The 15,191-nt window shown below is 51.4% G+C and overlaps 3 protein-coding genes across 3 annotated transcripts; 1 reads left to right on the forward strand and 2 right to left on the reverse strand.

Annotated features, from left to right (window-relative positions):
* The first annotated feature begins 1,520 nt into the window (after positions 1–1,520).
* Positions 1,521–4,636, forward strand: V8C40DRAFT_258220 (major facilitator superfamily domain-containing protein). The gene is made up of 5 exons (XM_083218672.1): positions 1,521–2,021; positions 2,278–2,366; positions 2,554–2,843; positions 2,897–3,901; positions 3,981–4,636. The coding sequence occupies exons 1-5, from the start codon at positions 1,932–1,934 to the stop codon at positions 4,391–4,393; spliced, it is 1,887 nt and encodes a 628-aa protein (XP_083067623.1). The 5' UTR covers positions 1,521–1,931; the 3' UTR covers positions 4,394–4,636.
* A 12-nt stretch (positions 4,637–4,648) lies between these two features.
* Positions 4,649–6,913, reverse strand: V8C40DRAFT_129595 (glutathione S-transferase family protein; the record flags this gene model as incomplete). The annotated part of the gene is made up of 5 exons (XM_083211043.1): positions 4,649–5,117; positions 5,196–5,276; positions 5,349–5,532; positions 5,597–5,691; positions 5,771–6,913. Coding segments are annotated over 5 exons (1,914 nt in total), but the record flags the coding sequence as incomplete, so codon positions are not given.
* Positions 6,914–7,631: 718 nt separating this feature from the next.
* On the reverse strand, positions 7,632–11,804 carry V8C40DRAFT_258227 (transcription factor domain-containing protein). Its single transcript, XM_083218673.1, has 6 exons — positions 11,185–11,804; positions 10,569–10,974; positions 10,136–10,405; positions 9,409–10,072; positions 9,077–9,319; positions 7,632–8,986 (listed from the first exon to the last, which is right to left on the reverse strand). The coding sequence occupies exons 1-6, from the start codon at positions 11,474–11,476 to the stop codon at positions 8,246–8,248; spliced, it is 2,616 nt and encodes an 871-aa protein (XP_083067625.1). The 5' UTR covers positions 11,477–11,804; the 3' UTR covers positions 7,632–8,245.
* Positions 11,805–15,191: the final 3,387 nt, after the last annotated feature.

Here is a 15,191-nt window from a genome sequence, read left to right on the forward strand (position 1 = left end):
GGCTATGTCTGGGGGTTGGCTGTTTTATTTTTCAGCTGTGTCCAGTCAATACTACTGCCGTGTAGGTATACGGAGTATGCTCCGAAGTATATATGTACGAGTACAGTACAGCAACAATGCGATGTGTGTTCCAGGCCCATCAATAACGTGCTCATCCTTTCAGACCCCCCAGCAAAGGCCTAGAAGCGGCCATCAGATGCCAAGCTGCCCGCGAGTACTAGCGCAACAGTGACCGTCGCCGGGCTGTTAATTGCCACTGCTGGCCTCACGCACAACGCCTTAGCGGCTGGCGGCTTCGCACCGTTAAGCCGGTACCGACAGCCACCGCTGGCCACCCCCCACATGTCTTCAGGAACCGTCTCCAGCGCCGGCCACCACGTGCTCTCCCTGACACCTCTGGCCGGTCCTCGTTTTTTTTGCGTGAGACTTGCATCTCGATTTGCCCCGTGGGTGACTTGGCTTGACTTGGCTTTTTTGGTTTCGATGCCATGCCAATCGGTACGAGTGAGTGCGCGTGCTCGTAGTTCCGGTACGGAGGATGAGCGAGGCCGTTTGCCGAGCCCCCGCCCTTGTATGTGTGTGTGACGATGACATTCTGACCAAGAAAGAACCTTGGGATTCCCGTCTTGTTGATTTGCAAAGTATTGATGACAAAATTGGAGGTTCAGACTAGTAGCATGTGCAGCGGTTTCACCCGTCACATTGGTGGCCTACTATGTAATTACACATTGATGCAGACGATGGATAGGTTCGTATGAGGTAGTAGTACTAAGGCAAAGTAGTAAAGTAATGTAGCACTCGAAAACCCCCAAAAAGCTACATCACATCACAACCGAATCAGACCCCAAAAATCCCGAAACCCAATCGCCCATCCCATCTTCAAAACTCACCGTATTCGTAGTAGCTCTACCTCGCTACTCTCGCTCTCCCACCCAAGTCTGGAATCGTGCCTCTACCAACCCAAGACAGGGAAATAAAGTGGGAATTGGGCGAGGTAGCGTTCGGCACGGGCGATGGATGGAAGGGGACCCTTTTTTTTCTCTTCATCTTGGGAATTTGCATTGCACGGCACGGGATGACCTGACTTTGACCACAAGGTTGGTGGGCTTCCGCATATTAAGCTACCTTACTATTGCCAGTCTAATCTGGGAGTTTGCAGCGTTAGACTATTACAGGTTCCTTCCAATGTTGTAGGATACCTAGCAGTAGGAGTACAGGTACAAGGGCATATTGCCTGCTTGGCCAACTTGGCTCAGGTATCAGGTAGTATCACGCATCAATCAATCAGGTAATGCCACCCCCCCAGCCCAGACGCTGTGCCTGCTGCTAGTTAGTCTACCTGTACCTAGTCCGCATTTCCTCAGCCTCAGATGCATCCTCATCTTGGCAACCTATTGCTCCAATACTTTGGCCACGCCTGGAGCTGCTGCCGTTAAACGCGTCACTCTCTAACAGCTGCGATGGCTTCTTTGCCTGCCCGCTCGCTCTAGAACGCCTCGTTTTCGTCTTCCCTTTGCCATCCTCGCCGCCTCGCCGAGACTTCATCTGTTTCTTCCTTGCGCTCCGTTTTTCTTTTCCCTCTTCCTTTTTCCTTCTCTCTCTTCTTCTCGCCTTTTCTTCCTCCCCTCTTCGCCAGTTGATGCGCCCGTCATGAGATGCTAACGTCAAATCGTGTCTTCCGTAATGAGCCAGACGCTGGGATTGTTGCGCCCATTTCTGCCTGTCGCTCGACAATCGTGCCATTTTCCCTCTTCCCCCTCGGGCCCCGTGTCTCAACTGAGCCCGCTCGACAGCTATTAGGGGGAAAGCAAAGAGATTGAGACTGTCTCAGAACCAACCTGCAGTACACAAAACCTCCAGCCGCTGCAACCCCCCCGCCCAAGTATCTACTATCTGCTTGGGCGCATTCGCCCGAGTGAGTCTCGCGGCCAATGCCCTTGAATCTGGGGAACAGCTCCGGGCGGAGAAATCGAGGGTTTCTCGGCGCCGACAGCTCTGCCTTGTCGTCCCAAGACGTCCAGGTGCGTCTTTTTGCCTCGTCTTGCATTTATCCTTCTCCTTTTACCCTTATCCAAATCCTTCTCCATTGCTCCATATCTCCATATCTCCCTTCTCCATCCTCGCTGCAACCGCATCTGCATCTACTACACTCTGCGTCTGCGAATCGAAAGAACTGGGCCTCGCCCCACTGCCGCGCGCAAATCGAACCGGATGCCTTGCCATTGACACGAGCTTGCCGCCTACATACTAACGAGTTCTTGTCTTATCTTGCCATAGGATCGACATCAGTTGCGCTACGAGCTTGACCTCAACTCCTGGAACCTCCGCATCTGGGGCGTTGCCGCCTCGGGCTTCCTTACCGATTCGTACGTTGTCCAGCCTTGTGATGCTCTCTTCTTGTCTCTTACCTTTTACTTCTCCTTCCTCTTCTTCGTTTTACTCCTCCTCATCCTCTTGCTCTTACATTGGCCGTTGCTGTATCCCGTATAAGAAACTTGTCATCACCAGAAAGTATATACGGCTTCCCTCCCCACTAACCTTGCTGCCCTACAGATACAACCTCTTCTCTTCCAACGTCATCCTTGCTTCTGTTGCCTTTGTATATTGGCCTCACGGAGGAGAATGGACTAGCCTCCTCATCAACTTCTTTACCCTCTTTGGGTCCATCGTTGGACAAGTCCTCTTTGGCTACCTCGCCGACCGCTTTGGTCGTACCCGTCTCTATGGAATCGAGCTGGTTCTCGTCATCGTCTCTACCATTGGCGTAGCTACTAGCAGCCATGGCTACGGAGACATGTCGTTCCTCGGCTTATTCATCTGGTGGCGCTTTGTCATGGGCATTGGTATGCTTCGTCTTCCTCCCCCCTTTTACGTCTGTAACTTACCATTCTACTAGGTATTGGAGCCGAATACCCCTTGAGCGCAGTCATAACTTCCGAGTGGTCTAGCACGCAGTCTAGATCGAGCATGCTTGCCAGTGTCTTCCTCATGCAGCCTGTTGGACAAGCGCTGGCTCAAATCATTGGCTTGCTAGTCCTGATAGGGTTCAACAACACGCACCACCTCAGGGAGATGCGATGTGGGCTCGATTCCTTGCATGAAGAGGAGTGTCGCCGAGCAGTTGACGGCATCTGGCGCATTGTCATTGGATCAGGCGCTGTACCCGCCCTCCTGGCCATCATCTTCCGATTTTTCTTGTTCGACTGCGGTCTCTACAGTCTTGAGGTGAAGAACAAGCCTGCTGTTGCCATCATGAACACGCAACGTGTGTACGGTGCCCCATCTGGCACTACCACTAACAATGTCCAAATGAACCCTCCCAATGGCATGCACCCTGAAAACTCCCCCGGGCCAATGCCAATCCAGTTTTCCAGAGAGGATTTGCACAACTATTTCATACGAGATGGCAATTGGTACTATCTCCTTGGAACATCGGCAGCATGGTTCTTTCTGGACGTCAGTTTTTATGGTCTCTCGCTCGATAATCGAGGAACCCTGGCCGATATGTGGGCTACGACGAAGCCAGCAAAAATCAATAGCCAACTTTCATGTTGGAACTCGTCGCTGCCAGGGGGAAACTCGACAGTGCCCGGCTGGGTGACGGCGGGGCTCCCTGCTTGGCAAACGGACAAGACGGAGCCGTGTAACACCATTTATGACGTGTTGATACAGCAGACCAAGCAATATATACTAACTGTTTCCTTGGCTTCCATTGCCGGAAGCGCCTGCTTCATCTTTTTCGCGAATCGCATTCCACGCAGGCGATGGCTTACCGTTTCCTTTTTCGTTTTGGCCATTCTCTTCATCATTACTGGAGGCGTCTACTACGGCGTCCACCAGGAGGCGGCTGCCCCTGCGACAGTTGTGTTTGTGGCCATTTGCCATTTCATGTTCAACATGGGTAAGAATCCTCTACTATATGGCTATATGGCTCCAATCTATGTACCTGCTTATGCTGACATGTTGCTTTTCTCTCCTAGGCGCAAACACACTGACGTTTATCATACCGGCTGAGATATTCCCCACCTGCTATCGATCGACCTGCCATGGCATCTCAGCGGCAGCGGGCAAATTTGGAAGCATCGTCTCTCTATTGATTGTATACGGCATCAACCAGTCGTACAAGAGCTCCAGCCGCCAGGGCCTGATTTTTCTCCTCTTTGGCTCAGTTGCTGCCTTTGGCGCCGTCTTTTCCTGGGCCTACCTGCCGGATCCACAGAGATACGTGGACGACGGCGAAGGAAAGAAATATCTCGAGACGAAAGATCTCGAAGAGCTCGGCGAGGGCCGCGTCAGGGCCCGGCAGAGCGGAGAGGTCGTCACGTTTAGCGAGAAGTGGGCGGATATCAGGAGGCGAAGAAGGGACAACCAACTTCGACGCCCGTCTTCATGAATTATATAACTGTATAGTACTTTATACCTTTTTCTTTTTTTTCTACACCTCCTCGGATCGGCATTTATCTTTTGGAATTTCAGCCTGGATATATATGAGATGATTTGGGATTTATCAAACATTGTTATACATTGTATATTGGGCTGGGCGGATAGCGTGGGAATTTTTGCGATACCACTTTTAAGTTTGGACTGACACGAGTATATATAATAAAGATTTCAATAAAGAATGTTTGTAATGATGTACAAGACATTAGTTCATTTCAATTCCTCTTAGTAATCATACATCGACTATAGGTTCTACATAGACATTATCAACCTCCCTCATTCGACGTCTGAAACAGCAGATCAACAGTTTCTAAATAAAACTCATCTGTACTCGTCGTCGCCCTAATATGCGGATCCATTTCCAAGGCGTTTAACCAACGATGCCAGCGCGTTCCCGAAGTGGCATCTGCCAAAAGGGCATTTGGATAACGACGATGAAGGATACGGCTGAGGCGAAGCGCGAAGGGGGCGAAATGGATGTCGACGAGGGACAGAGACGGGCCGAGGAAGTAAGGGCCTTGTTCGTCGGCAGCGAGGATGAGGGCCGTCAGGTGTGATTGGAAGAGGGCGACAGAGGATGTTGGCGTTGTAGGTGTACTGATGGTATTTAGGGGGCGTTGTAGAGAGGTTGGTGGTTGGAGTAGGGAGAAGAATGTTGGTACGAGGCGGGTGTTGATCTTGGATGATTTAGTCGGGCTCTTACTGCTGACTTTTTGGATCTTGTTGAAGGAAGATGGGAGTTGGGAGTGACTTACATGATGGATCCAGAGGCGGCAGTTTGCTCTTAGTCGTGGATCGGAAGGGAATAGTGGGATATCAGGATAAATATCTTCCAGCTATTGCATCAGAGAGAGACTCGGTGTTAGCACCCATCATGAACATATTGAATTTAGCTTTTTCGGACGTACATATTCTAGAATGACAGCACTCTCGGAACACGCCCAGTCTCCCTGTCGAATAGCAGGAACACGACCTCTCGGATTAGCTTCGAGGAGCGGTGTCGGAGCAGGACGCTTGAAGGGATCTGTTTCAATGTACTGGTATGCCTGGCCTTTGGCCTCGAGGGCGATCCAGACGCGCTGGGAAAAGGGGCTGGGGGTTTGAATGCAGTTAGAAGCTGGAACATGAGAAAAAAGGATTAAAATGTCATTGGTACCAGAAGGTGGCTGCGTATAGCCTCAAATCAGCCTTTCTACTGTGCATCCGAGCGGTCTCTTGCGCAGCTCCAATAGCTTTGCCCTGAGGCGTTTTCTATAATAGGGGTTGCAAAGTTGTCAGTCAGCCTTGCGCGTTTGATATCACAAGTTTTCTTCCATACTTCTCAACTTACCTGTACCTTCTTCCCCTCCTTGTCTCTCGTCGACACAAACCGCTGCACGCTGCTCTTCTTAATCTCGTCACTCCTCTCCAGCGTATGCCGATGCGGACCAGCCACGCCGTCTGCTTTGCCGTTGCCACCGTTTCCATTCACCCGCTGAATGGTCCAGAACCGCTGGCCCGCGCTCACGACGGAATGGGCCGCCGTGCCGGCCGCAATGGCAGCGGCAACGTCCCGATCCAGCGCGGCCTCGGCCCCGGCATCCGGGAAGTACTCGGTGATTTTGATCTTGACGTCGCACAGATCACGTTCGCGTGCGCTGCGCTTGCGTTTCTTCTTGTTCGGATCGTCAGACTTGGGTGTTCCGGGCGGGCGGCCCTTCATGCGGCAGTCCCAGTAATGCGAGATGAAGGGCTTTCGCTTATAACGTTGCGTGGAGCGGTGTGAGTAGACGTTGTCAATGTGTGGAAAGTACGTCTCAAACTGCTCGTGCGTGAGAATGATGAGGTCGTCGACGTGGAAGAGCCTTTCTCGCCATGCTTGGAGGTCAGGAGGATCGATGACGAGCTTTGCTTGACTTAGTTTGTAAGGTGCTGGAGCAGCGGTTGGTGGTGGCGGTTCGATCTGATGGCGATGATAATCATGGACTGAGCCTGAATTTCGAAGTGATGAAGTATTGTCTTCTGGCTCGGCGGCCGAGTGGGGAGTTGGCATTAGAATGCCAAACTGGCCGGCTGAAGCTTGTCTCTGTTGCGGGTGAGAGTGAGGATGAGGGTGATGATAGCTTTGGTGAAGGCCTGGAGCGACGGGAAGATGTCGCGGATGCTGTTGTTGAAGTGACTGTGGATGGTGTTGATGATGATGCTGCTGTTGCTGGACCAGGCCGCTTTCATGTCTTGCATCGCGATATCTTCCAAACGCAGCACCTCTCCCTATTCCCCCCAACTCACCTGAGCGTCGTCCACTACTGCCACCGCCTGCACTATTGCTGCCGTTGATTTTGCCGTTGTTGCCGCCGTTGTTGTTGCTGCCATCACCATCACCATCACCGTCCTGATTCCCACTGCTCCCTTCACCATCACCATCACCATCACCACCACCACCAGCATCATCATCATCGACATCCCCATGGCCCTCATGATCATGATCATGATACCCCCCCTCCAGCCCCGAATACCCCCCCATCCCCACCGCCCCAAAGTCCAATCCCACGCCCAAATAATGCCCTCCGTGCCCCGACCCAGCAGCAGCCCCAAACGAACCCCCAGGCGCCGCCATTCCGGGGGGGCGTGTGTCAAATAAAAAAAATGGCCGAATATCCAATAGGAAAGTAGAGCGAGGGTCCGTCTCTGTTGCCGTCTCTGGGCTAGCAAGAAATCATTGGTTCTTCTTCTAAATCGTAATGACGCTGCTTTAAGGTCGTGCTGTGTTAGTTGTTTGTTTGTTGCGTGCTTCGTCTAATGGAGGGGTTGTTTGGCGGGGGAAGAATCAAGTAAGGGCGCTGAAGGGCGGCAATGCGTGCACGGGCCACCTCGCCCTGTCTTGCTTGAGTCCGTCTTACTCATGAATTTACTAAGACTCAATCCCTCTTCTTTTCAAACAAAGAGTCATTTCTGATACTGTCTCCATATTGCTGGCGACGCTCTTTACATTCATTTATTTGTTGTATTGATTGTAACACTTATTCAATTCTTTTTCAGTTATGCTACCTATACTATAATATCAATTCTTTTGGTAGTTCTTTATACTTACTCCCTCGAGCTTTTATCAACAACATTGCGTTCAAGACGAAACATCCACCTCTGCATCACATGCACACAATCAACTAGACATACAATAATCTAAACATCAAAGTGAAGTGAGAGTAACATCATTTGCAAAGAGAACATTCGTCATTGCTGGGTATTAACTAAAAAAACTGTTTGTCCATGTTCCATCTTCATCCCACCGCCACCCAATTTCCCAAACTTGCAAAAAAAAACCCTCCGTATAAGACGGGGGTCATGTTGCGAGCCAGAAAAAGGCGGACAAGTATGACTTGAAAAGAAGTAAAAAAAAAAAAATGAAAAAAAAATGAAAAAAAGAAGTTTAGAAGAAAAGGGAGGAAAAAAAGAACCAAGGAGATACAAACAAGAATAGAGAAAAAAAAAGTCGACGACAAAAAAATGATAACCGTATTCGCCCCAATGCCCTACACGCCCATAAATCTCGTTCCAATCGTCCAAAACATATCCAACAAATTACAGATAACGTATAACCGTAGAGCGAGAGTAAAGAAAAGACCGTGTGAAACCTGTCGAAAACGTTTTCCTCGTGCAAGGCAGAAACACCCAGGATAAAAAACTCCCAAATACAACCTCCCCATTCTCTTTCAAATCCAGTCTAGCACAAGACCATGCTTTACTTCCCCATATTCCTTCTCTTTTTACACTTTATTTTTTTTGTTCTTTCTTTGATATGTTCAGGTATATTTCCGTTGATGATGCTTTAATGCGGGTTGCCAGAGTCCCACGATGATAGATCCATGGCGTCCATGGGTCCCATGTTCATCAGTGCTCTGAGAACGCCTTCTCCCCCTACAGGTTGCATCCCGGCGGCTGGTCCGTTCAGCCCTCCCCATCCGTTGGACATGCCGTATGCTTGTTGTGGAACTCCCATGCCGGCAGCCATCGTGAAGCTGTTGGGGTCGCCGTAGAAGCCTTGGTTGCCGCTATTGTCCATGCCTCCGTGATTCATCATTGTTTGCTGAGGTGAAATAGGGCTTGCTCGGTATGAATCATGGCCCGATGCAGCATTAGACATTTGGCCGGGTACAAGATGAGGCCTAATGTCTGATCCGGCACCGCTCGAGTTGGGAGTTCGTCCAGCTGATTGCACGTCTGGAGATCCAGAGGCATCTTGGTCCAGACCGTCACCAAAGCCGGATAGTCCGCCACTTCCAGGAACGTTCTTTTCATACATGCTGCCCGAGTTGGGTGTCAGTACGTGCATTTGCTGCTCGGCCGAGAGCCACGCTCCGTTTCCAAAGTTGTTGGAGTGTGATGTTGACATGCTCTGAGAATCGCCAGAAGGTTCTGTGAGGTCCGGAGCCGTGGCAGAGTTGCCGTTATCACCCGTCGCCTTCATAAAGTGGCATTCGTTTCGGTAGGCTAATATGCCCTTGACGCCCTCTGGGTCATCGCAGACAGCTCCGGCTCGTACGGGTAGTCCCTTGGGGGCCTCAGCAGGCTGTAAGCAGAGGTTAGTAAAGACTCATCTCAGCCACCACTACATCTCGTGCAACCAAAGTTAGACTAGATAGGGGGGAGGGATGCTTACACTTTCGCCCGGGCGAGGGAACGCGCCCCTCAGCTTGGGAATCTTCAGCGCCAGAGCCTCAAAGTCCACGTCCAGTTGGACAAGGAAAGACTCGGTCAGAGGGTTCCGTCGCTTCAAGGCATTCATAGCTGAGATGAGGAAGCGCAGCGAATCAATGGTCTGCGCGTCATCAGGCTTGCTCTTGAGATACTGCACAAAGACTCGTGCAGAAACGTAGAGGCAAAAGGCAATGAATGGGTTCATCTGAGGTATCCGCGTTAGTATTCATCACTATGATTTCATATGACGATACTTCTGTTATAAAGGCTGCGTCGTTGGTGGAAGCAACTTACCGAAGATAGATCCATGTGTGAGATTGTCCTCATGATGCTGGCAATCTCGTTTGCGGCAGTGATGCACCGGACTTTGCTCTCTGCACTGACTGATGCTGGAAGCTTGTTCGCTTCCGCTTTGAAGATGGCTGCCTGGTGAAGGCAGATGGTCGAAGTGTGGATGCTCATGTTCGTAAAGACGACGTTGGGGTTGCCCAGGCCAGCAGGGAGCTTGAGGTGGGACGGCAGGCAAAGAGAGGTGTTGAGGAGGATGTGATCCATCTGTCGGTGGCGCTTCCAGAACGGGCCATTGATGTCGTGGTCAAGGTCGTCGTCGTCGGGGCGGTGCAGGTGAATCAGGTTGCGGCCGAAAAGACAGGCCATCAAGATGATGCCACCAAATGAGGAGAGCTTGCCGGCTCCGGATGGGCCCATGGACTCCTCCAGAGTCAGCGTCTGCTCTGGGCGGCTCATGTCAAAGGCCTCATCTGCCGATGGCATGTTTGTCTTGATGTCCTTTTCATCAATCGTCATGGGCCAGCCAGTGCCGATACTGGCATAGCGATCCTCGCAAAAGGCCATCCAAAACGTTCGTCTGCGCTCCTCCCTCTCGGTCCAGTCCTTGGGGGGTGGCAGACACTGTTTCACGTCCAAGCCACCACCATCCATACGGTGCAATCCGATCCTACATCTTGTTAATCCACGCCCGGGCTTGGTTGAATAGGGGAAGTAAGAGAGGGCTTCTTACATTTGTGCCAGACGGACGGCAGAGCCGGTGTTGATCCAGGCTCTGGGGAAGTACATCATCTTCATCTCATAACTGGCCAGCAGGATGTGTGTCTGGCAGTGAGCGACGGAAATCATGTGCTCCCCAAAGCCTTTCATGTAATCGGCCTCGACATACTTGCGTGCTCTCTGGTAGAACAAATCCTTCAGATCCGTGTACTTTTCCGAGATGGAGCATGCTAATGTCCACATGGCGTAGCGTAAGCAGACTGGTGGTCGTTGACTTGGTGCCCTATACGAATGAATTGTGAGCCACTTGCATATTCCAATCTCTTGCTTGATGGTCCAAGTCCATCTTTAGGTATCATCGCACAAGGGCGCGGGGGTCATGTCTCAGATGATGACTAAAATCAAGGAGGGGGGATCGAAGGAGAGAAACTTCAAGCAAGACGTACAAGTTCATGGCGGCAAGATAGCGGTATCTGTGAATCATGGGCATCGATGGATGGACCTTTTCAAAGTAGATTTGATGCAACTCGTCAATGGTTTCCTGCGGCGGTAGCGGCTCCTCCAATCCCAGGCCAATCATTTCCCAGGTGAAATTTCCGGGCATGTTGTTGACGGGCATACCCATGTTGGCGTTGAAGCCGAAATCATCCATTGGCGCCGCCTGGGGCGACTCGCCATTGTTGTTGAAGTGCCAGTGCTCCTCGCCGTTGATGCCCATGTTGGAGTTGGGCATGGGCATGGACGCACTTGCATTGGCCTGGTTGTTGTTGGCTCCGGGGATCTGCATGCCGACGCCTTTTGTCGGGCTCTTTGCTGCTGGCTCCTGGGTTTTTAATAGCGTCTCAACTTGTTCTGTGTGTCTTGATTAGCCTTTTTGTCTCATCGATGTCGGCGTTTTTGATGTTGAGGTTCTTTTATCGACGTCATCTTGATCGCATGCCCTCTTCCCTTGAATCCACTCCTCCTCCGCTCCCCCCCGTGCATCTTGAGAAATACGCAAAATCGATCGGAGACACAATGCTGAAAAGAAAAAAAAGAACGTTGGCAGGGGGTGTTTCTCACTGAGTCGTTCTTCCAGGGCCTTTACGTAGCCACGCTTAGGACCACTCTTCCTTCGCTGCTCGTCGTAGGCACAGTTGTGTCCCAGTCGGGAGCAGGTGCTGCAGCTGGGTCGTATGCCGTCGCACTTGAGCTTGCGCTTCCTGCAAATCATGCAGGCAAGGCGCTTGGGCTTGGGGACGCTGGCGTTGTCCGGGTGCGCATCGCGAGGCGCCATGTTGTCGTCCTGAGACGGGCTGTGGCCCGAGTGGTTCCCGCCGTTGCTCGACGAGCCGTTGTCCGAGGAGCCGGGCATGGCGCTGGTGGTGAGATGGCGACTGCGCGAGAAGCGCTGTGGCTATAGGGCGTGGTGATGATGATTCTTGGATCGACGGTTGGTGTTTATTCCTCCCCCCTTGCTGGATTTCCCAATTTCTGCAACGCAAATCTCCTCCACGCTGGGCGAACGGATGATTGGTGGGCCGATGAGCAGAAACGCGAAAAAAGATGAAGAAAAGGGAAAAAACGAAGAGGAAACGGAAAGCCTGTCGGACCGGTGCGGGCGGAGGATGGGAAAGTACGAGTGCAGTTCAGTAGAGATGGCGGTTGTTGAAGAAGGACTGCCGAAGTGTTGTGGATGCGGGAAGCCGGGCACTGAGGCGAGTCCGCCGAGAAAGAATCCAAGGATCAATGCTGCTTTGGGGAAAATGGGACGTGGGTTTTCGGCTGGTCTGGCCTGAATGCCCGTAGCTGCAGCAAGGCATCATCGAGGGGATGTGCAGTGCATGTACAGTATACAGCAAGGTACCCTGTACCGCCAGGCTACGTCCGGGGCTGTATTATTAATGGACCACTTGCTGCTATATTTAGCCCAACGCTGGCTCTGTCTTGTCTGTCTGAGCGTGCCGGAGTGGGGCACGCCAGTGTGACAACGGTGCGGCGTCGTGCTGCCCAGGTACCGGCTACAAGTGCGATTTGATTGATGGCAAAGGCACTACAGGGCACTACAGGTAGTGCGAGCGCTGTTAGTGAGCTGTGGAACTGCATCGTTCTAGCGCCCTACTGCTACGGTACATGCACAGCGCAGTTGGTATTGAGGTATTGAATGGATGGTTGGATGGATTGATGTCGATGATGGAACGTTCAGTTGTCGACATGACATGAATGGGGCCAAATACAATTTCAACGGCTCTGCGCCCCAAGGTAGCGGTACAAATGCAACTGCAGCCAGCTGCGATGAGTTGCAGCAATCAACAGCCGTCAGCACGGTACCCTCCACTACGAAGTAGCAAAAGCTAAACACTTGTGCCCCCCTCCTCATTCCAAGCTGCCAAAAACCCTTGGAACGAGCGACAGACCAGACCCCAAGACACCTGGACTATGCCGCATCCGTGTGGTCGCCTCGTCCTAGGGCATCGAAGCAGAAAGTAGAGGGTACGGGGGCTGCTGGACGGCGCCGCGATGGCGCTGAAAGGCGCTGGCCGGCGCGCTGCAAGAAGCTCAAGGTTGGTTGGAATCAAATCACAAATGAGTCGCGGCACCGGCCCCCCGAGCGGCAGAGCCAAGTCCAGTGCTGGGAAAGCTTGCGAAAGTTGAGGGTCCTGTCCCCTCCTCTCAATCTCCATGATGCCTCAGATCCCCCTTGTTTGTCACGCTGGCTCGCCCCCCTCCAGCGGATTTGATGGGACGAGATTTGTCCATGGGGGTTCCTCTATTTCCTCTACCAGGCCTAAGTGATACAAGTACAGGTACTAGCACTAGCACCATCACGCGTGGTTTGTGGGGATGCGGTCGTGCTGCGAGGGCGCATGTTTTGGTTCCTTGGCGATGACGACTGCTGCCAGCCTATTGTCTCGATTTTATCAGATCAGGCTGTTTTTTTTTTCTGGCCTTTCAGTTTAATTCGTCTTCATGCTATTTTACTGGATTATCTGACCGGCTGAGTCGGGCGGAATTATAATGTATGTATGTATGTACTCTGTATGATTACTGCACGTCTGTGTAAGTCGAATCCCGAAAAAAAGGGTTTCCAAATCAGATGGCGTTTTGTTAGTGGCGATGCCAGTTGATGGTGGCGCGTTTGGCTGCGCGTCATACGGTCGATTTGCACGGCCGACGGGCAAAACCTTTGAGCCATTCCCATACGCGTACGAGTACGAGTTGTTCTCGGAAAGACTTTCATTGTTGAACGAGTTTGCTTGAATTTGGTTTGAATTTTCTCTTGGGCTTGCGGCCGCGAGGCTTTGGGATGGTGATGGGAAAGCCGGATTCAAAAAGGCAAATTGGGGGGGCTAATGCCCGCCAAGGTACGGCTAAGGTTGTCCATCTGCCAGAACAGGTACCACCGCGCTGGGATTTCCGTGGCTCAGGTCGATTGTGTATGCTCCGGACCGGTTGATGCATGAAACGGCTCCTTTTCTAAAACGGAGCAGCCTATTGTGTGTAAGTAGAGAGGTGTATAGGAGGGAGTGCTGCATATTGCGAGTTGGGAAGTGCAGGTAGACGTTTGTAGGAGTGTACATGTAAGCGCATCAGTCAGAGATTACCAAAACAGTCCGTTGCTATTTTCCTCTGCGAGAATAGCACGAGTATGACCTGTCCAGTAGCATTGATCTTGATTGTCTACATACATACAGCCTGTGGCATTACCTGTGGGATGATTCAAAAAGAGCCTGTAGCATTACTTTACAGTACAGTTCGTTGTCAGGCTTCCAGATGCGGCCACGCCACATGATGCCATGAGACGCAAAGCGTGTATCTGATTAGAGCTCGAAGGAAAGACTTTGCGATCGTCCGGCCAATGTCTCCTGTCATCGGGTGCTAGTGCAATACAACGTCAGGTACATAGACTTGGCCAGCCGGGGGCATTATTTCAAATTCTTTTCTGTCTCCTCAATTTCGTCCCCCCACTGGCGGCACATACCGCTCAGCTGCTACTGGTGCTTCATCTTCCCGACAAGCCCCCGGCACAAAAGAGACGAAATAGGGCCTAGCTGAACTAGTACCGCTACAGCATATGGTCGAGTCTCTCCTCCAGGTAGGTTCAGTCAAGGGGACAGACGCCAAGGGTACAGGGACAGGGACAGGGGGGCTTGGATAGTATGTTTCTTTTTGGAGATGTGGGCTGCGGGTGCATATCTCGGTTACGTGATTCTGCAGGAGAAAGGCCAAAGAATATGCACGCAGCCAGATGGAAGCCTGCCATTCTCGGTGCCTTTGGATTATTTTGTCTTTGTGTTACAGTTTGTTTCTTTACAATGCAGCCTTATTAAAAGACTCTTCGTTCTTCATGTATCTAGATGAAATGCACAACGGAGCTTGATTGTCATCTGACTTTTGTATTTTAATTTCCCGTACCACCACCACGTGGGATCATGCTTATTGATGCCTCTCCGTCCTTTCGCATTTTGCATCAACTGTCACAAAACACATCCATCATTGTATAAAAGTCGACGAAACAAACCCAGAGCACCTACCTAATCAGGCTCTTCCAGCCCGAGGTGAAAGACTTCCGCCAAGTCTTTTGCCACCCAGAAGTACCCCAGCATTCGGCTGCGATCATCTTCTAGGTACGGAGTACTACCTAACCACTACTACGGACTACGGACTACGGAGAACAAGCTACGGCCTGCTCCACGCCTTTGTACCGTATACTCCGTAACCACCTCTTTTGTTGGGGGTTACAAAAACACAAGCAAGTTTCTGCGGATATAACATAGTAATTCAGATTCATTTTACTATGTTTTTACCATATATTGAAGCCGGATATAAGCCCAGTGGCCTCTGCCTCAAGAAGGCTTTGCTTACGTACCCAGCAACCATCTGGCCCGGCAATGTTTCTTCCCGTCCGCCCGCAAATGCTAGCAAACCGGCTGCCAATGGATCAAATGCGAAGACCAAAAAAAAAGACGCCCTCGTGCGGATGAGATGCACAGCCCTCAAGCCTTCTTTCTGCTTCACCGTTTCTAGCGCCTTGCCTTATGCACGAGCGTATTCGGATCTGATAGCACACACTTCACTAGTAAAGCCAG

The sequence above is a fragment of the Trichoderma camerunense genome, assembly GCF_050948025.1.
Source record: "Trichoderma camerunense strain CBS 138272 chromosome Unknown V8C40scaffold_27, whole genome shotgun sequence".
NCBI classification, from domain to species: domain Eukaryota; kingdom Fungi; phylum Ascomycota; class Sordariomycetes; order Hypocreales; family Hypocreaceae; genus Trichoderma; species Trichoderma camerunense.

Bases quoted from the DNA above. Each gene is read 5' to 3' on its own strand.
- V8C40DRAFT_258227 (XM_083218673.1), bottom strand. From the start codon at position 11,476: ATGCCCGGCTCCTCGGACAACGGCTCGTCGAGCAACGGCGGGAACCAC. The intron at 10,975-11,184 runs GTGAGAAACACC...CAAGACACACAG, and splicing joins GGCCCTGGAAGAACGACTCA to AACAAGTTGAGACGCTATTA. The intron at 10,406-10,568 runs GTACGTCTTGCT...TCATTCGTATAG, and splicing joins TATCTTGCCGCCATGAACTT to GGCACCAAGTCAACGACCAC.
- V8C40DRAFT_258220 (XM_083218672.1), top strand. From the start codon at position 1,932: ATGCCCTTGAATCTGGGGAACAGCTCCGGGCGGAGAAATCGAGGGTTT. The intron at 2,367-2,553 runs GTACGTTGTCCA...GCTGCCCTACAG, and splicing joins TCGGGCTTCCTTACCGATTC to ATACAACCTCTTCTCTTCCA. The intron at 3,902-3,980 runs GTAAGAATCCTC...TTTCTCTCCTAG, and splicing joins CCATTTCATGTTCAACATGG to GCGCAAACACACTGACGTTT.